The sequence below is a fragment of the Peromyscus leucopus genome, chromosome 4, assembly GCF_004664715.2.
Source record: "Peromyscus leucopus breed LL Stock chromosome 4, UCI_PerLeu_2.1, whole genome shotgun sequence".
NCBI classification, from domain to species: domain Eukaryota; kingdom Metazoa; phylum Chordata; class Mammalia; order Rodentia; family Cricetidae; genus Peromyscus; species Peromyscus leucopus.
In genome coordinates this window covers 95,976,035-95,997,554 of record NC_051066.1, presented here as the reverse complement: position 1 = coordinate 95,997,554, position 21,520 = coordinate 95,976,035, and the positions used below count along the sequence as shown (strand labels likewise).

At 49.2% G+C, this 21,520-nt stretch overlaps 1 protein-coding gene across 1 annotated transcript in view; it reads left to right on the top strand.

The window, feature by feature from the left end:
- The window catches only part of Ehd4 (EH domain containing 4), a 71,664-nt gene that overhangs the window by 46,186 nt on the left and 3,958 nt on the right, over positions 1-21,520 (top strand). The window contains exons 4-5 of the mRNA XM_028854395.2: positions 5,934-6,346; positions 14,156-14,320. Coding sequence (XP_028710228.1) covers positions 5,934-6,346; positions 14,156-14,320 — 578 coding nt within the window. The remainder of the gene's footprint in view (positions 1-5,933; positions 6,347-14,155; positions 14,321-21,520) is intronic.

Sequence of the window (21,520 nt, the reverse complement as noted above, 5' to 3'; positions counted from 1 at the left end):
TAACCAACATAATGAAGACCTCCCCTGCTCTCTGACTTCCTGGGCCCCGAGACACTCCAAAGCCTGAAGTAGAGAATAGGTCTATAGGGAGGTCACATGAGGGAAGTCCCATCGCTGTATTGGGGAGGGACGCCATGGGCGGTCAGATGGAGAATAGAGCCAGGCAGAAGGAAAGTACAGGTGCCTCTGACCCATAACAAAGAGCCTTATGTGTTTTATAGGGTGGAGAGGGTGGAGTTCAGTAAGAGACTACTAGAAAGGACCCAGTGGTGAGGCACAGGCTAGTCATAGAGACTTTGCTCTGTAAACATTGACTCTCGGAGTACTGAGCTTTGAAGAGCTAGGGTTACTTGGGGGCTGGATTGGAGAGGAAGGCACCTGAGGACAAGAAGGGCAGTTTGGTTGGGTGGGAGAGAGCATAGTCAGCATCCTCAGTGCCTGTCTCTAATGGACACTCGCCAGCTGGGTACTGGAGGACAGGTTGACCAGGAGGCCCAGGAAAACTTGGGATCGCACTAACAAACCAACACAGAAGTAGAGTATCAGAGCCCCAACTAGAACCAGAGCTGTTAATTCTGGGAGGTGGGACCAACCTTTGCAAAGAGGAAGAGTTGGAACAGGGAGTGAAGGCCACCCCAAGGCCACTTGAAGACCCGGGCAGGGAGAATCTGGCCTTGGTTCTGCCTGCCCTCCATTGTCTTACATCCTTTTATTGACACACATCTTGTTTAAAATTTGTGTAATTAGACATTGGGCTCTGGGGAGAAATGTAAGCCCCCACTCCTCCCTTATTAAAAATAGACTGCCAAATTTGCTTCCTCGGGTCCCCAATTTGTATTTACCTGAGCCAGGGAGCAACTGCAAACCCTAGCTGCCATTTCCTGGCAGCTGTTTCTTTGGCCCAAATGAGGCCACAGTTTCCACAGGCCCTGTGACGGGAAGCTCCTGATTGGATGGACGGGCCCCTTCCTTCCTGACCCTCCCTTTGTTCCTGGAACGTGGAGCCAGGAATGCCAGCTGGAATCTTCCGCAGGGCACATACCCTTCCCCAGCTCCCAAAGCTTTACGACTGGGCTGATTATATCTCTTTTGTTTCCTATCAATAAAATTTCCACTGGAGGGTCTGAAGGAGTCGAAATGTTCATAATTGAATGAGTAGGGCTGAAGAGGTAGCTCAGTTGTGAAGAGCACAGTTGTGGCTCTTACGGAGGACCCCCACCCAGTTCCCGGCACCCACATGGTGGCTCACAACTATCCGTAACTCCAGTTCCAGGGGATCCGATGGCTGCCTTCTCCTCTGCATGGGCACCAGGCTTGCACATGGTGCACACATGTACACGCAGGCAGAGCACCCATACACATAAAAATAAGTCTATAAACAATGAAATGAATGTTTAAAAAAGCATCTTGAGCACCAAAGGGGAATGTTGCTATGCAATTTCTGCAGGTTCCACACACGCATGCATATGTGCATGCTCGTATAACATATACTAAAATGTGTCTCTTGGTAACTGTGCAGTCTGGAGAGTTTTACCAAATCTGTGCACACATGTAGCCACTACCTTCATCAAGGGATAGAATTCCATCACCCCTAGGAAGTCCTTCTTTGTTCCGGTCATTTAGGGGTCGGTCCCAGCCCCTCCCCTGCTGTAGGTGGCACTCATGTGTCACCTAGTATTGCCTGTTCAGAAATTTAGGTAGATAAATTGCTTAGTGTGTGCTCTACAGTAGCTGGCTTCCTTCACCCCAGTTCATGTGTCAGGGTGGACCCATGTTACATGCATCCCTCTTTACAACAACTGGGTTGTTTCAGTTAGGGGCTGGACAAAGCTAGGACCTGAGTTTTATAAAGTCCCTCAGGAACATCCTCTTTCCCTAGATCCAGACTGTATTTCACCCTAGCCAGGCATCTTTGGATAAACGTTTACTGTGGCCTCACTGTACAAAATTTTGGTTTTTTACTATGACTGGTAGATAACATTTTGGACAATTTTCTGAATGCTAAGATGATTCTAAATGCCCCTTATGTTAAGACTGCAGCCCTAAAAGGTATATGGGTACTGTTATGGGCTCCATTTTACAAACAAGGTAACAGAGATGAGGCCCCTTGCACAAAGTCACAAAATTACTATGATATAGGCAGGATTAGATTCAAGGTCCCTCAGTGTCCAAACCCACACTGCCCACAACAATGTGTGTAACTATGAAGAAGATGGTCCCCATGGTTAAAGAAGTGATAAGCCAAAGAAGGGTGCTGAAGATACGGCTCAGCAGTTAAGAGTGCGTACTGCTCTTCCAGAGGCCCCGAGTTCTGCGTTCCCAGCACCTACCTCGGGCAGCTCCCAACAGCCTGAACTCCAGTTCCAAGGACCTGACACCCTCCTCTGGCCTCCATAGACATCTGCACATATGTGGCATTCACTTACACAGACACACTCACACAGACAGACACACGTACACAATCAGACAAACATAAAAATCTTTAGGACCATGCATGGTAGCACATGCCTTTAATTTTAGCACTATGGAGGCAGAGACAGACAGAGCTCTGTGAGTTCCAAGACAGCCTGGTCAACACAGTTCCAGGCCAGCCAAGACTACATAATGAGACTCCTTCTTGAAAAATAAAATACAGTAAGGTTCAGTGAGAGACCTTGTCCCAAGAGAATAAAGCAAAAAATGATCAAGCAGGCAGGAAACCTTATATTGTCCTCTTGCCTCCATACAAGTTCACATGTACACACATGTACATATACCACACACACACACACACACACACACACACACTTGCTATAATCTGGATGGCTTTTATTGTGCCATGTGAAACCAGCCAGTAACAAAGGACAAATACTATATGATTCATTCATATGCAGCACTGACAGTAGTCAGATTCATAAATCTAGAAAGGAGAATGCTGTTCCAAGAAATTGGGGAGATCGGGGGTGCTGTATCCAGTATGGTCCCAGGAATGGACCTGACTGAGATAGTGAGTGAATGAAGAAAAGACAAACACAGTCAGATACACAGGAAACTGGGATTGGGTGGTCTGGACTCTTAGCTGGAGAAATCACAGCACCCTGGAAGCTCGGTGTGTTGATTATATCCAGGTTAGCAGAGACAGAGTTACTGTATACAGCTGAACAAGAAGATGGGTTATTACATAAGATAAACAAGGAGGCAAGGCTTATGGTACACAGCTGGATCAAGGGGAGGGAGTTAGCTAATCTCAGTAGGAGCAGTCTCTGTAGGGAGCAGTCTTCAGGCCGTAAACACTGGGTGGTGGGAGCTATGGTGGACATACTCTGAACATACAGTCAACACTTGTGCTTCTTCCCTCTCGTCCAGGGAAGGCTTTGCCATGCCTTTGAGCCTCACCCCAGGAGGAAGGCTTTGCCATTCCTCTGTGGGTCTAAGGCCCTGGGGTCTTGGACAAGGCCGGCTCCTGTCAGTAGCACACATTCTCTCAAGACCTTACTAATTCAAGGCTCCCTATGCCCCACAGAGGAATAGAGAATTATTATTTGATGGGCTTAGCGTTTTAGTTGGGAAGATTAGGAAGTTTAGGAAATGGGTGATAGTGATGGCTGTGCGACAGTAAGAATGTTACATGCCAGTGAACTAGAGTCTTACAAAATGCCTGAGACGGTAAAGAGGACATGGCACATACGGGCAGTCGAGCAAACCAACCTCTCCCTCTTTCGATAACTCTGCTCTTGATCGTGTTACCTGGTGTGTGACAAGCAGTCCTTTTTACCTGTTCAGTGACACAAAACTACAGCTCCACCTACCTGACTTCTTGATTCCCATTGTATTTCCCCTTCCCCATCTGTATTTCCCCTTCAAAAAGGGGAAATACAGATGGGCCATTCCTCCAGAGATGTGTAATGGCTTCACCTGGAGTGAACTTGCGTAGCAGCTCTGTTCCCAATAGCAGGATCTCACTATAGCACTGGAAGCTCCTCACTGCTTCTGTGCTGTCTGTCCGTCCGTCCGTCCGTCCATCCATCCATCCATCCATCCATCCATCCATCCATCTATCTATCTATCTGCATGGCTGTGCCGACATTGGCAATGCTGCTCTCTCAGCTCATCTACAGGGTGACAAGCTTCCATTGGCACTTCGATAGCAACACCTATTTCAAAATCAAACAAACAAAACAAACCTATTACTAACTCTAGTTTGTAGAGCTGCTCCCTTACACCCGTTTTTCAAAGGGCTGAAGACTTTAGTCCACAAGCCTCTTCATTTTTCCTACAGGATCATTCTTCCCTGGGTTCCCCTAATCTGCCTCCTAATCCCCTGTCCCCAGCTAGCATCCTGGGTGTGCTAACAGTTTGGGTTTTCGCTGCGGTGGGTACCCATAGGATACTGAGCGTCGCCTGGTGTTTAACATTTATGTGAACGTCATCAGTTTATATTCATATTTTTATGTTTTTTTAGATGAGGGTAACTCTGTAACCCAGGCTGACCTCAAGTTTATAGCAATCCTCCTGCCTCTGCCTCTCACGTGATAGGATCTTGCATATGAGCCACCATGTCTAACATTATTCATCTCTTTGAAACGGATTTCTACCCAACACTTTCTTGTTTAGGAAGGGTAGGGTTTTTCTTTTTAACATTTCTGTATTTTTGTTTTATATGTATGAGTGGTTGCTTGTGCGCAAGTCTGTACACCATTGTATATGCAGTGCCTTGGAAGCCAGAAGAGGATGCCAGGTCTCCTAGAACTGGAGTTACAGGCAGTTATTAGGTGCCATGTGGATGCTAGGGACCAAGCCCAGGTCCTCTTTACCATTTTAGCCAGTGCTCTTTACCACTGAGCCATCTCTCCAGCAACCACCCCCAAGGGTGTTTTGTTGTTGTTGCGTGTTTGTGTGTAGAGAGTCACCTGTGCGGACAGGTGAAGATCTAGTTTATCTTTTGGCTGTCTGGTATTTTGTTATCTGAATAAACCAAGCTTGATTTTTAAAAGTGTTTGCAGTAAGCAAGGTAGTATTACAATCGTGGTCGCTATCTGAGCATTCATTGTATTCTTCTCCTGACTTTGACTGAGTTTGGAATGATTGGCAGTAGGAAGGCCGCAGGAGAGGGGACTGCTCAGGTACGGGACCAGATGGAGACTGCGGCCTGCAGCCGAGCTGCCTGAGAGTAAGATAACCTTTGCGCGCTGGCCTCCTGTGTGCCTCTCCTGGGAACTTGCTTCCTTCAGGGAGATGGCTGGAAGTCTTGACCTCAGGAAGAGTGTTTACTTAACTGCTTGATTTGGAACAGATTGGTAGGTGGCCAAACACACTCAGTGGGATTTGTTGTGGCCCTGTCCATTTTAAAAAGGAAATTGGCAAATGACCATATTCTGTGTGACAGATTTTTAAAATACTTTTTAAACACACTTCAGCTATAAACAGTCCTCATGATAAATATTAATCACAACTTTTCCCAGACAACTCTTGACCTCCTCAGCACTCTATAAATGGACTAAAAGAAATTCCTCCATTCCCATGCTTGCTGGACACCCTGGGAACTGCAGGTGACCTTCAGGCTCTCTTCCTTCTTCATCTCAGATGTTTTCTGAAAAGTTAAGACTGGTCCAGAGAGCAAGCCTTTAGCTATGCCTTCAGTGTCAGGACTGGAGGTCCGTTCTGCCACCAATCCAAAGACCTGTGCTGGGTGATGTCAGAACCATGAGTACCAAGTACATCTGCCTATATGTGGTGTTTCATCAAACTGACCAGAGACCCCATTCTGTTCCTTTCTGTGGAAGGGTACCAGATACCCAGCGTTAACTGCATGCATCCAGCCCAGGGGCCCCGTGGGAGATGGTGTTTAGGTCATAGGCTCTGCTGCCCCAGATTCAGTGCTCTTCGCTGGAGCTCTCTCACAGCCGTGTCCCCCAAAGTGTCCCCCACACTAACAGACCCTTCTCTCCACTCAGGGTATGACTTCTGCCAGGTCCTACAGTGGTTTGCCGAGCGGGTTGACAGGATCATCCTGCTCTTTGACGCTCACAAATTGGACATCTCAGATGAGTTCTCAGAGGCGATCAAGGCCTTCCGGGGCCAGGATGACAAAATCCGCGTGGTACTGAACAAGGCCGACCAAGTGGACACACAGCAGCTGATGCGCGTCTATGGGGCCCTCATGTGGTCTCTGGGCAAAGTCATCAACACGCCTGAGGTGCTTCGAGTCTACATTGGCTCATTTTGGGCACAGCCTCTTCAGAACACAGACAACCGCCGGCTCTTCGAGGCTGAGGCACAGGACCTCTTCAGAGACATCCAGAGCCTGCCCCAGAAGGCTGCAGTGCGCAAACTCAATGACCTCATCAAGCGGGCAAGGCTGGCCAAAGTAAGCACCGGATGACAGGGTGGGCCCTGGGGCTGGTCCTATCTCCTGCACAGTGGGCTGTTCCATCCCGGAAGGCCCGGGGAGGGGGTGTGACTGGCGCACACCTTTAATCCCAGCACTTGACAGCAGAGGCAGGTGGACCTTTGTGAGTTCAAGGCCAGCCTTGTCTTCATAGCAGTTCCAGGCCAGCCAGTGCTACATAGTGAGACCCTGTCCAAAAAAAAAAAGAAATCACCATAATATTGCCTCACCATTAATCCCAACATTCAGGAGACAGTGGCAGGTGGATCTATGAGTTTGAGACCAACCAAGGCTATACTGAGACACTATCTATAAATAAACAAACAAACTAAACAAAAAAGAACATAGCCTTGGGATCAGGGATCGCTGCTTCTGTCCAGCCTGTGATCTCGGGCAAATGGCTGAGCCTTTGAAGTCTGAGCCAACAAGGACCTTTCATGCCATGCCTGTGCGATTCTGTCGCACAGCACTGAGCGCAGCACCTGGGGCACAGGGTAGGATCAGTCAGTCCTCTAGCTACGTGGAGCTATCATGTTAGCATTATGTTAGGATGATGAGATCTCAGCTGGCCCAGTGTAAGAAGTGGTGGCATTGCCGGAGCCAGAGGGCGGCTGAGAGGCCACCACTAGTCACTGTGCACTCAGGGGTAGAACCCAGAACTGCCTAGGAGCTGGGGGAGGGCCACCGTTACAAGAGCACATCAGATCCCTCCATCCTTATTGTGGCCTGTAGCCCATACCTGTAACTCACTCACTCTAGGCCCTCATAGCAAAGGTGCCTCATAATTGAGCCTCTTAGCAGACTTAGAATATCGGCCCAACTGGTAAGGAAGTGGTGTTCAGCTGAACCCCCCCACACATAGCAGAGTCAAAACTCTGCCTGCCTCTGAAGAAAGAAAAACCAATCACTCCTCTAAGAGCATAGGGTCAGGGGGAGTTCTTTAGAAAATCTGTGCTTGTTTCGTTTAATTATGGCCTACTACTGGAAGCATCCTCAGTCATTTGCCATATGTGGATCTGGCCTGGTTGATCCTCAGAAGTATTCAAGAGTTGTAACCAAAGGAATTTCCAGACCCTGCCCCATGGCTGTTGACTCAGGAGGGTATGTGATCGTGCACCTATACGTACGGACATGTGTGGAAATGCACTTCTCAGGGGTCATTGTGATCAGCCGAGTTTGAAATCCTGAGGGCTATACTGACTCCCTAATTTTTCAGAAACAAGGTACAATAAGTGATTTCTCCAGATTCCCCTAATCCATTCTTTGTTCTAGAAGCTAGGACTGAAAATCAGTCCCCCAGCTGTTAGTCTAGCTTTCTGCTCTGGGCGCTTGACTCCAGTACACAGGCTGATGTACACCCATTGAAGCTTGGGCAGGAAGTGGAGTCAACTCCTTCCTCTTGGTCTTCTGGGGTAAAACAGAAAAAGGCATCCTGACTTTTGGTCTGGTCTGGGTGTACTGGGTCAGTCTTCTGGAGTTCACCACAGCTGTGCTTCATTTAGTAGACACAGATGTGGTACACCCAGGCCAGAGCTGCAGAGTCCATCTGGTGGAGGAGGGGGCGCAGAGCACCCTTATAGAGTGAGGAAGTGTACTGATCAAGGATTGGGTACTTGCTCGTGGCACTCGGGATGGCGCCTAGGTTCCCGTCTGACGGAAGCAGGGATGGCTCCTAGAAGGTCACGAGCCTTCCAGTTCCTCTCACTTCTCCTTAGCTATCCTCATGCCGAAGCCAAATGTGTGTGCTCCTGTCTGAAGAGACCTGCCCCTGGCTGCCCCTGTCCCGTACACACAGTGCCACAACTTCCTGGTTCCCTTTCCTACACCCCAGGGTGCACACACACTCTCCTCCCGGAGTCACCCAGCTAACGAGTCTGCAGGGTGCTGTGTGAGTCACCACTCTAGCCCTTCTTCCTGGTATAAACCACTTCCTCTCAGATCTCGAAGCCACGTTGTTCCAGTCCTCCAAGGCAGTTAGTTACTCTAACTAGTTTGTGGAACCACTTACCTGCAGCTCTCCTGAAAGCCCCACTACCCTGGGCCTCATGCAGGGTGGCAGGAAGTCTGTCTGGTTTTGCCTGTTCAATGACCCTTTGGCACATGGTATTTCTCTTTTCTAGCTGTTATAAATGAATTTAATTTCAGATATAGAAAAGTCTAAATTAGTTTTGTCATTGTTGTTTTTTGTTTTTTCGAAACAGTGTTTTCTCTGTGAAGCTCTGGCTGTCCTGGAACTTGCCCTTTAGACCAGGCTAGTCTCTAACAGAGATCCACCTGCCTCTGCCTCCCGAGTGCTGGGATTAAAGGCGTGCGCCACCACACCATGGCTAGCCTAAATTATTTTCTAACCAAAGCTAGTAGCTCCCGTAGACTTTGCGAATTTCATGGGATTTAATGTCCATGGACATTTTAAATTTGCCAGTCACTACTAAGGGGCCAGTGACTGAGAATATATCTTCAGTCATAGAAAAAAAGGTAGGGCCGGGCGGTGGTGGCGCACACCTTTAATCCCAGCACTCAGGAGGCAGAGCCAGGCGGATCTCTGTGAGTTCGAGGCCAGCCTGGGTTACAGAGAGTGAGTTCCAGGAAAGGCGCAAAGCTACACAGAGAAACTCTGTCTCAAAAAGAGAAAAAGAAAAAGAAAAAAAGGTGGAGGGGAACAGGAATGAGAATGAATATGAACAGAGAGCTGGAGAGAGAGAGAGAGAGAGAGAGAGAGAGAGAGAGAGAGAGAGAGAGAGAGAGAGAGAGAGGATATGAACATGACTATGACTAGAGAGATGCTGAGTACCACAGCTTGTACTGCTCCCTGCCCTTCCAGCATGGCCTAGGTTCGTGAGACACAAAATGCCTCTGTGTTCTGACACTGAATAATGAAAACCCTTGTGCAGATGTGGGGGGGCGGATGGTCAAATGTGCTGAGCTTACTTATAGGAAAAGAAACAGCATATTCTTTTCTTCCTAAGAATAGTATCGGGCTTGTTCCTTTCCACAGGAAGATGTCTGAGGCCCATCTACTTCCATCACCAGCCCCCCAGTGCCATTTACACGTGGTGTGTCACAATGCCAGCCGAGCATTAGGACAGGAAGCTGCCTGGGCTGGCTAAGAAGCAGAACTGAACACAATGGCCTCGGCCCCTAACATGGCAGCGCTGAGTGGGTGCTCTGGGGAGCTGGGCCCCTAGTCCTCCAGCTGCAGGTCTGTGTTCCACTTCTGAGCCTGTCATTCATTGTTCTTAAAGAAGCAGGGAGCAGGCTGGGGGTTAGCTCAGTGGGTAGGGTGCTTGTCTAGCATGCACAGGGCCTTAGACTTGATCCCCAGCCCTGCACAAACCAGCTGTGGTGTCCCAGCAAGACAGAAGGCTCAGAAGCTCCGGGTCATCCTCAGCTACATAGTAAGCTTGAGGCTAGCTTGGGCTATGTGGGATCCTGTCCAAAAACAAACAAACAAACAGAAAAGCCACAAACAAAAATAAATGGGGAGAAGGAGAAGGCAAGAAACCACTGAGTCTCTCACTTTGGATTGCTAATATTTCCTTATAATGCTTTTGTTTGGGTCATCTTTCCCTTGGTACAGTTTTCCTTTTGCAGCTTCAAATGCTGTAGAAGCCAAACAGTCTGCTTGATTGTGTATGTCAGTTACTTGACAGTTGGGCATCCTTATCCTTACTTCATACATGAAAGCCTGACATTCAGAAAGGCAATACTTCCTGGAACTGATTCACAGCTGGGAATACTACAGAATACACATCCCAAGCCCAGGTAGTCTGCTTGGTCCAGAAAGTCCTAATTTATATCCAGTGTAAACAGCATCTGCAATATCTCCTTACTTCATACTCTTGCTTTATATATTAATCTGTAATTTCACTTATTCTAGAAAATTTTCTATCCACAGAGAACCTACAAGGGACACTTTAAAATATATGAAGGATAAGTTCTCAGATATCACCTAAGAGATATGAGATCGGAGTCAGCTGATGGGATAACAGTTACAGAATTCATGGCCCACCTAGGGAAAGCAACTATATCCTCAGTTTTTAAAAAAGCTCATAGCAGTTTCATTTAGAATAGCCAGAATGTGGCTCGTGTATGCAATGAGATGGTACTCAGTAACAGAGAAGAGTGAATATTGACATGCATAACGACATGGAAAAATCTGAACAATAACCTTCTCAGCAGCAAGTGCCATCTCTCCAGCCTTCTCAGGGGGCGTCAGCCCATCCCTCCCCTTCACTCCTCTTCCCGCCCCAGACTTGAACTCCTTATAAGTACAGACCACCGACAGGTGCAGTGCCCGTTGCGCCTGCTGCTGGGCCATGCGATGACCAGTTTTAAGTTCACATCGAGAAGTACCCAGTGAACCAGTGATGGCACACACCTGTCATCCCAGCGTTTGGAGACTGAGACAGGACGATCACAGGCTTAAGGCCACCAGGACCATACAATGAGGGAGCAAACACCAAGGACCGAGGGTCTGCCTCAGTGGTAGAGCAGTTCTCTAGCGTGCTCAAGGTCCTGGCTTCTGTCCCCAGCATGGGGGAAAAGAAGAAAAAGGTCTACACAGAGGACCAGACTAAGGGGTGGGAAAAGGCTGGATTAGATAGCATGTATAAATGTCCTGTGGCTGCTTTACCATAGGCTGAATGACATAAATTCTCTCATAGTCTACAGACCAGAAGTCCAAAGTCAACGTGATAGTGGATCTACACATCTTCTGAGGGCTTTGAATGTCCCATGGTCCTCACCTGGCTTCCTCGGAGCTCTGCAGCCTGTGTTTTATTTTAACCACTCTCACAGTAGTATGGGATTTTAATAATACAAACAAAAAGCCTGGAGATTGGGTAATTTTGCTGTCTTTTCTATTTGGATGCTTTCAAAGCTGTCTTCTAAGGAACAGAGGCCTTCATGTGTTCTGGGTCAGGCTCCTCGCCGCCTCACCTTTCGTCAGAGGGAGGTGGCCTGCCAGAAAGAAGTCTCTTTGCTCTGAGACGCCAGTCAAAGCTTACTGCGTGATTCTTCAGAGAAAGCTGTTTTAGGAAAGCCCACATAAGAGTCTGGGAATCGAACTTAGTTTTATTCTTCTGTAAACCCATGTGGACCTCAGTCTTCCGTACGGGATAGATGAACAATTCAAAAGGAGGCAAGTGCACTCTCCAAGCCCGTCCTCACAAGGTCAGGAAAGCCCCCCCCCCTCCACCCCCGTTCGGAAATCTTCCCTCCACAAGGAAACAAAGCAGCTTTTGAGGAAGGAGCTGTGGGGAAGGAGAGGAGCACAGGGACTTTCGGGGGTCACTAGAGTTCTGTGGAATTGAGTCTGCTCGTCAAAGACCTCTTTTCCTCTTAGTCACATGTGATGTGTGGGGCCTAGCTTTCCTGTTTGCAGCGTCAAATTCCTTTTTGGAGAAGTTCGGCATTTTGTAGCTCATCAGGCAGATAGAGGCTGAAGAGTGTGAGAATCGCTGTGCAGTGTGTGGTGATGAGCCCTTTAATGATTATCCACTGCAAGGCTTAAAAATAGCTCCGTCCCTGCCTGGGCTTTGTGGATGTCAGTGCTCAGGCCTATATATGGAAACCTGTCTCTCTCGAAGGCTGACCTCAGATGCCTCTAAAGGCCCCCGTAAGTCCTCGTTAAGACTGCTAGAATCACACGTGGTTTGGGTACCAGCTTTGATCCGAACAGAATAAACAAACTCTTGTTCAGTAGGACTTGGCTGCTTCTTTCTCAGTCTCACTTTTTTTTTTTTTTCACCTAAGGGTTTACCTTTTGGATCTCGGGTTTATTACAGAATTTTTTTTTTTTTAATTTTTTTTTTTTTTTTTTTTTTAGGGAAGGCAGGTGGGAGATAGGTTTCACTCAGTAGCCCAGACTGGCCTGGAACCCACTGTGTAGCCCAGGCTGGCCTCAACCCATGGCAGGCCTCCTGACTCAGCTTCTAAGGGCCGAGATTACAGACATGAGTTACCATACCCAGCATTAACTGCACAAAATTTATTACCATAAACCCACAAGCAACAGTCTCAGTCTGAACAGAGGTATTTCAGACAGTTGATTGGCACCACATGGTGTGACGTGATGCGCAGTGCAAGGTACACATGTTGTACTGTGTGAAGGAAGCTGCTGTGAAGTCACACCGTGTCACGGGGCAAGTGGGAAACACCGCGGACTCATTACAAGCTTGATTTCGAGTTCATCTTTGGTGGCTGTGCATTCAGAAAGCTTTAACAGTTGTCAATTTTTTTATAGCCCCTACATTCAGTTAACCACCTGTTAAGTTGGTCCCTAAGCAATAGCCATACAGCCCAACATGTGCACATTTTCAGATGGCCTCTGCACAGCACACGTGATGGCCTTACTGTTCAAATTCTGTTGGCCCCACCCCGTATGTGTGCACAGCCAGAGGCCCTCAGCCGAGCTATGGGATGTCTCTGCTCACTCTCTCCGACTTCCTTCTTCCCGAAGACTCTAATGAAATCTGCTTTCTTAGCAGCATTTTCCAGGCTACATAGCTGTTTTATTTTTTAAATCATTGCTGTTTGCCATCCTTCCCTATTTTAGCTGTTTATTTGGCTTCTGAATCACTCTGTAGATTTGAAGTCCTATAAAGAAAACGTCGGTAGTGAACACACTTACTAGCCTGAAATAGGAAGTAAATGGAAGAACGGAAAAGCTGAGGGAAGGGCATGCCACAGGCCAGACAGTACAGTACCCTCCTGGGGAGATTGCTCGCCCTTGGGGGTTCGGGGGCTTCCCTCTCCTGTGTCTGGGTTTCCTCCCCAGAGAGAGCTTTCCATCCAGCTGGTCCAGTGCAGCTGGTCTCATACAGAAATGATGAGTGCCACTCACGAATACCTCAGCATTCTGCCCATCGAGGTATGCCCGGTGATTGTTCTTACTTCGTTGCTCACTGGGCACTGTTCCTGTACAGATAAACTACAGTCAGCCTCCAGTTTCACTTCCTGGTGCCCACAGGCCACAGGTGGAACTTTCTCTACATTTTCTGGTTAGTCACAGTGGAGATCCTCCCTACTCGGGGGTCTGCCCGCTTCCTGCCCAGACATCAGAATCACCACTCAGAGGCTTCCGTGAGTTGCCCTTTCTTGGGAGTAGACTTGAAGATGCAATCCCCAAGGACATTCTCTGTGCAACTTGACCTCACCCCACCTGGTTCTGAGCCAAGTCTCACACCAGTCACCATTCCTCTGACTTCTCCGACCGACCCTGGAGAACCGTCATTAGTGCAGGCGTTAGGTCAGCAGAGCCTCACTGAGAATCCTCCAGGGGCTCCTAACGCCTGCTAAGCAAGGTCTGGATGCGGCCCACCTCTCCCGCCCCCGACCATGCGCGTGATACGCCCCACATACACCCCAGCTTGTTAGCGCCCTGTCTTACCCCACTCACCGCGTCTCCTGCTGTTCTCCACAAGGCCCAGCTCAGATGTCACATCTTCCCTTGCCCTGTCATCATGCCATATCCCTGACTGTCACATTCTGGGCCCTCCCCCTTACCCAGCCTTTGATGTTGGGGTTCTCTCTGCTCACCGTCCCTGTGTGGCCTCAGCACATCCGGTCCCTCTGGCCCTTCCTCAAGTCCAGCTCTCAGTTTACCTGGTCAGGCCAGCTCTCTGGAGCTCTGGAAGTACATTCTAGCTCCCCTTAGGCTGCCTGGTTCCTGGATCCTCACCTTCTCTTGTGGTTGAGGACCAGAGTTCTGCATGGGAATGTGTCTCGTCTCATTTATCTCTTCTCTCGAGTGGTGTGGTGTGTGCTCACTTGACATATCCCCCTCAGGTACATGCCTACATCATCAGCTACCTGAAGAAGGAAATGCCCAATGTGTTTGGAAAAGAAAATAAGAAGCGAGAACTTATCTACAGGCTTCCAGAAATCTATGTTCAGCTGCAGCGAGAATACCAGATCTCTGCGGGGGACTTCCCTGAGGTCAAGGCCATGCAGGTACGGGGAGCCCTGTTGTCATGTCTTGAGGAAGTTGTGGGGACTATGATTCCCTGCCACAACACCTAGCTGGCTACAGGAAATATAAGAAAGACTCACAGTTTAATGAAGGAGAATGCAATGAAGTCATCTTCCTAATGATGACCCATGATGATGGCCTCCTATGACTAAAGCAGACATTGTTTGCCTTCCAAAATGTCTTTTTAAAGGGGAGACAATTAGCCAGAGGGCGGTGAAGCTTACATGAGAAAGCTTGCCGACAGCCTGGCCTCGTAGATGAAGTGACCCTGGCTTTCAGACTCCCAGAACCTGAAGGGAATTGGAGCTGGGCTTGCCTTTGAAGGTCACTTTGGATAGTTCCTGCAGCCATACACAGGGGAGTATGCTTGGACAGGCTGCTGCTGAGCGCTGAGCTGGGGCTCTGGACACAGGTGTACTTTCAGCGACAGGTCTGCTGAAAGGCTAGTCTTGGTGGCCTCCCACCTGATTTCAGAACCTCCCTTCACTGCCTGTAGCTCTGGGCAGTTCGGGCAAGCCATACTAGAGCTGCCTTCAGCTGCTTTGACCCAGCCAGTGTACACTGCCCTACAGTGATGGAATGTCCTTCCAAGCAAGGTCACCATCTTCTTGTCCAGTGCAGTACACATCCGCACAGGGCCACAGGCCTCTCTATTTTAAGGCAGATGACATGAACTCAGATAGCCACGTCATCCGACTGCTTGTCTCCTCACATCTAGTGGGTTACCAGAGTTTATCTCCAAGATCTGCAAGGAGGATGATTCTGCAGTGGCCCAGTGGGAGCTTGTTCGGGTCCTGTGGGTCAAGGAAGATTGAAGAGCGTGTGGCCCACCTCTGTATCTGGCCCGGGAGTCACCGCCCTATGGGAACATGGACCCTCGTGGGCATAAGAAGCTAAAGTCTAGATTTGTATGTAAATCACATACATACATTTCAAATTTGGGCTCAAATTTTCAAAAACTCCTGGGTAGACTAAGCAAAGGTTTTCTGTAGCTGTAGTTTTCCTGCCTGGCCCACAGTCAGGACAAATCTCTGTCACCCGCCAGTCCCACAGCCGCTCAGACCCAACCAAGTAAACACAGAGACTTATATTGCTTACAAACTGTATGGCCGTGGCAGGCTTCTTGCTAACTGTTCTTATAGCTTAATTTAATTCATTTCCATACATCTATATCTTGCCACGTGGCTGGTGGCCTACCGGCATCTTCACATGCTGCTGGTCATGGCGGCGGCTGCAGCATCTCCTTCTGCCCTTCTGTCCTTTTATTTCTCCTCTCTGTTAGTACCGCCTATCTTTCCTGCCTAGCCACGGCCGATCAGGTTTTATTTATTGACCAATCAGAACAATTTGACAAACAGACCATCCCCCAGCACAGCCAAGTGCAGACCATCTCAGACACCTGCACTCAGGCTTGTGGTCCTAATCATCCTCTATGCGGACCTGCTGGGTAAAGCCATGGGGAACCCGAGAACGGGCTCCCACAGGACATACAAATCATCCCACAGCAGTTTTCTCTTGAGACCGATTGTTATATCATTCACTCCAAGCCACAGAGGATGGCTCAAGTGAAAGTATGGCTAAGCTTGGGCCTCAGAGGGGAGAGGAGGAGGAGGAAGAAGAGAGTAGACAAAATAGAGGTGAGGTCAGCTCACTGACGTGGCCGGTGCAAGGGCGGGGGCGGGGGGTGGGGGTGGGGGCTAAGGAGACTCACTATTCTAGTGTCAGCTCTTCATGCCTGGGGTCGTGGTGGGTGCTTCTGGTGTGATCTGGTCACAGGATCTAGCCAAATTGTTTGTTCTGTTGTTTTAATGATTCTCTCACACAATACATCCTGACTGCAGCCTCCCGCCTCCCAGCCCCCACTTCTCTCCCCCAGATCTGCTGCTCCCCCCTTTCCCTTCAGAACAGAGCGGGCCTCTTGGGGATATCAGTGGAGTGTAGCGTAACTAGGCACAGGCCCTCACATGGAGGCAGGATGAGGCACCCAGTAGGAGGAAATTTGTTTTATGACAAATACAGAGATATCTTTTTTTCTTTCTAGCAATAAAATGGGTATTCTGTTCAGAAGAGGAATTACTTTGCTTCTAGTCACAAGATGGTTAGCTGTCTCCCAGAGATGACGACTTCTTCTTCTTCTTCTTCTTCTTTTTTTTATTCTTGGTGTTTCTCTGTGTGGCCTTGGCTGTCCTGGAACTCAATCTGTAGACCAGGCTGGCCTTGAATTCACAGAGATCTGCCTGCCTCTGCCTCCTGAGTGCTGGGATTAAAGGTGTACACCACCACTGCCCAGCTGAGACTTTTTCTTTTATATTCAGGTTATGCCCAGCTGCAGAACAGCTGTTTCCTTGTACCTTTCAAAGGGAACTTAGGATCTTGGCTTAATTGAAACTATGAAGAAGCACCCACCATGCGCTATAGCACCACATGTGTGCACCCATTAGCTGTTGTTACACTGCCCACACCGCAGGGTGACTCTCCAAGACCCTGAAGCTCTGCTGAGGCCCTCCGGGCTCTCACGGGGCCCATAGGTGAGCTCCCATAACAGAGCAGACTCCAGAACTAGAGCTGTCTATGAAAATTGCCCATCTGGGTCAGAGGACACCCAGGCCTCCCAGAGCTGGGACAAAGGATAATCCCCGGGAAAGGAGTCAGGGAGTCCAGAGTCTCAGGAGCAGCCGCAGCCCAGTCAGCTGGAGTCGGGGTGAGTGGAAGCCTATGCTGAGAATTCCCATGGTCAGGATCCACATTTACTAGCTTCAGTGAGCCCAAGTGTCCCGGGCAGAACAAGGAGTCCCAACCCGAGAGCTGTCACGTTCATGTGTGCTCATTTAGTCACTCATCCAGGAAAATGTTAATGACTGGGGCCAAGCGTTGTCCTAGGCCCTGGAACATATCAGTGGGCAGACACTGAAGATAAGAGTGAGAATAATTTAGTCTTTGCCTTAGTGACACACCCCTGGCTGCAACGTGAATGCTGCGGGCTTCAGTGTAATTAGTGATTTCATGGCTGTGAGTCAGTGTCTCTTTGTAAGGTGTAACTCCAGAGTCCAGTAGCCATGACACGCTCACTGTCCTTCCCCCTCATCTAGGGCAGTGGTTCTCAACCTTCCCACTGCTGCGACCCTTGAATACCTCCCTCATGGTGTGGAGACCCCCAACCATCAACTTAATTTGTTACTACTTCAGAACTGTGATGTTGCTGCTGTTAGGAGTCATCATGTAAATATCTGATAGCAGCCCCCAAAAGGGTTGTGACCCACCGGTTGAGAACTGCTGATCTAGCCTGCAGTAGGTACTCAGTAAATACATGCTGAGCTTTCCCTGAGGCTGTTGAGGATCTAGCATCCTCAGCAACAGGCATTCCGTTAACACCAACTGTGTATGGGTCAGAGGTAGAGGCTAAAGCTTGGTCTACAGAGCAAGATCCAGGACAGGCACCAAAACTACACAGAGAAACCCTGTCTCGAAAAACAAACAAAAAAAAAAAAAAAAAAAGAGAGAGAGAGAGCTTGAAAATGATAGTCATGAACTGGGTATATGTCAGGGTCATGAGGAGGAGGTTCACCACAGCTGGCTTTAGGTCTGTCTTCCCCGTCTCAAGAGTCCCCTGGTCAGGGGGTCTCACATCTGTTACACTGAGCCAAGTGTGTGTTTCCATTCCCTTAGTACCAGGACAGGCTGCCTGTGTCTCCTGTGCCCTGTCCCAAGGGACTGCGGCCTATTGTGCAGTACTGACCTGCATCTTGAGAACACTAGAAATAAACACTCGAGTGGTATTGCTCGCTCGGTTGTCTGGAGAATTTGACTCCCATGTGGCTGAGTTACCATGTTTTAACAGCAGAGGGCAGCAGAGCCATCCCCAGCTGCTCGTCCCTGCCACACATTTGAAAGTTGGCTCTGGTGAACTTTGAGAGTCATCGGGCAAGGATAACCCAGCTTGAGACTGGGATAGGAACCTACTCTTTGGATGGAGCAGCCCCAGGATTCTGGACCCCAGTTGTTGATCTCTTTAAATCCTGACTACGTGACTATCCCAATAAAAAGACTGCTGTTTGGGGCCTGTCCTTCTGGAGGGCAGTAGCTTGTCCTCCACACCCCTGCTCAGGTCTGTAAGTACCACAGGGACCGGAGTTTGCTTTCTGGGAAGATAAAGCTGCTGCTTTCTAGTCATTCCTGCAAAACTGTGGCCGCTCCCTTTGTTTGCTCCTTCAGCTTCTGTCAGCGTCCTGTCCTCCGCAGGCTGGTAGACAGTTTGGGCAGACATAATTCCACATGTCTGTTCGCCAGACACAGGGACCCTGTGTGCTCAGGGCGCAGACTCATTCCCCAGGGATGGGCTAGGTGTCCTGCACCAAAGGGAGTTCAGACCTCTTACCCAGGACCTTTGGAATGTTTATGTAGGAAGGCCTCTGTCTTTCCTCCTCAGCCCCTTTGTCCCCTCAGCTGACTGTGACGACACAGTCAGCAGAAGTCCCGAGCGCTGGTAGCATTGTACGGTGCTGAGGGTGGAGGCGATGCCCTGGTGGCCCTCATCAGATGCGGGACCCAGAATCGAGAACCCGTTTTAGGAAGCAGGACTGTTCTGCTCCAGTGCTCAGCCAGGTGCAGATGCCGAGTTTCAGCCCAGCAGGTCGGATGGTACAGTGGGGGGCGGGGGGCCTGCAAGTGTGCCGGGAGATCTGAAGCCATGATAGAAGGCAGTCACCTTCTGGCCGCTCTGCAGGCTGCGTGCTGTGGCTCCTGTCCAATAGGAACACAGAATTCCTGCCCTGCCACACACCCTGAAGATCACAGTTTTTGTTCTCTGCTAGACACAGCTGCCATATCTGTCTACAAAATGACTTTGCTAGGTAATTCAGTGTTACGTAGCTATTCAGTGTTAGATTAGCCATGTGTGGTAGCACACACCGATAATCTGAAAGACAGTAGGACCTGGAGCGGCGGAATTATTTTTTATTTTAGATTACATGTATGCATGTGTATCTGTGTGGGTGAGAGTGCAGTTATCTGCAGAGGTCAGAAGAGGATTTCGGATCCCATGGAGCTGGAACTACAGGTGGTTGTGAGCCACACACCATGGGTGTTGGGAATGGGTGTTCTGCCGTTTTATATGGGCGTGCTCTTAACCTCAGAGCCATCTCTCCAGTCCCCACCAATTCCGTTTATTTATTTGCTTGCTTGCTTTTAGAGACGAAGTCTCACTGTCTAGCCCTACTGGCCTGGAACTCACAGAAGAACCCCTGTCCCTGCCTCCAGAGTGCTGGGATAAAGGTGTTTAACCACGATGCCTGCATCCTCACCCCTACCCTGCATGAGCTCACCTTGAATTCTTGACCCTCCGGCCTCACCTCCCGAGTGCTGGCCTTCGAGGCACATGCTGTGCCTGGCTTAAATCTTCAATTTTCACTCCCTACTTCTTTCCTACAATGAAAGCACGCACTTGTCCATGCCAATCCGCCCTTAATAGCCGTCACACACTCTGTCCAGAATGGCCAAGATTGGCTTCTTTCTGGGCTCCCCTGTCTCATCTCCAGGAAACTACATAAGTGAATAGCCTCTCTGCCTCCACACCCTCACTCTGTCCACAACTGCCCGTACAGAAACACCCACATGTAAAACCCACTGCAGTGAGGACTGGGAATACAGAGCTCGTTGGTAGAACACTCACCCCAAGTTTAATTCCCAGCCACACACACAGACAAAAAATAAAACAAAACCAACAACTCAGCCCCTGGCTAGAGAAGTGATAGGTGGCTCTGCAGTTAGGAGTTCTTGCTATGCACACTGAGAACAGTGTTTGGACCCAGCACCCGTGTGAGAGCTGGACGGACGCGGTTCTACTGAAAGAATGATAAATGGCGCTGCTGATGATGCTGGTTACCAGCGGAAAGGTCACGGTCACAACAGAACCCAGTTGCTTAGTAGCGGAGAGCTTTATTAGGAGGAAGGGGAGGAGGGACAAAAGGACCAGGCCTGGGGAGGAAAGAGAGAGAAAGATGGTGAGGTGGGGGGAGAGCAGAGCAGAGCAAAGAGAGGGTGGGGTCTGTGTCCAGCTTTTAAGGGTTACCAGTATGGAGCTACAACACACATACGCTGATTGCATGACCCTCCCCCACACACACACACACCCGTAGTCGCCATCACACACTGATGACGTAAGATGCAAGACCCTTGCTTAACTCCTGAACTGTGCATGTGCCGTCATGTAGCTGGAGTGAGGGCAGAATTCTAACATCTGCCCCTGCCTGTAACTCTGCCTCTTGAAGGGGCTGGAAATTGGAAGGCCACTGAGGCTTACTCCTACCCAAGAAATACAGGTTCGGGGAAAGACCTTGCCTCAAAAGTATCAACCAAGAGTGATAGAGGAAGGTGCCTGATAACTGCCCCTGGCCTCTTTATGTGCTCAGGCATGCACCCCCCCACACACACCCCATTCACACAGACACATGCACACACACTCTCAATGTTTCTGCATTTGCTAGGAAAAAAATGTGGAAGACATTTTTCATTATGTCTTTGAGTTTGCTGATGTTAGGACCTAGGCAACTCTTTTTGTTCAAGGCCAGAGAAAGCTCAGCTCTAGTCCCATCTGTCACAACAGTGAATAAAGGAGGTCCTCCCTGGATATCCAAGGGACCCAGAATTCTGAGTTCATATGTGCTTGCAGGAAATAGCCTTCCTTAACCTCAGACACCTGGTGTGAGGTCCCTTCTCCCTTCCAGTTACTTGGTTCTTCCTTTCTACTGACTTCTTTATATTTCGTGTTCTCCTTTTTGCACAAGTCTTTTTTGAAAGTAGACAGACACTGAACAGCTGGTGTCTTCTTCCTCCCGTGGGATCAAGGCTCCTTTAAAGCAGGGCCCGTCCCTGGTCCCAGGAGAGTATCTCATGCATAGGAAGCGATAGGTGATAAGGTGTGGGAACATGATGGCTTCATGAAGGGTGGGTAAATGGTGGGCGAGTGGGGGATACAAATATGGATGTATGAGTAAGCAAAGACAAACGAGGTAGAAAGGGCTCTCTCTCTCTGTCACCACCCACGAAGCCTCCGTGACCCTCCTCCCCAGCCCTCTCTAGAGCCTTTGCTCTGCTGACAGGCCGCTTCTCCCCAAGAGATGGGGTAGAGACCTGTTGGGACCCGGCTTATGGTGCTCAGCCCTAGCTTTCAACTTGTGCTTATT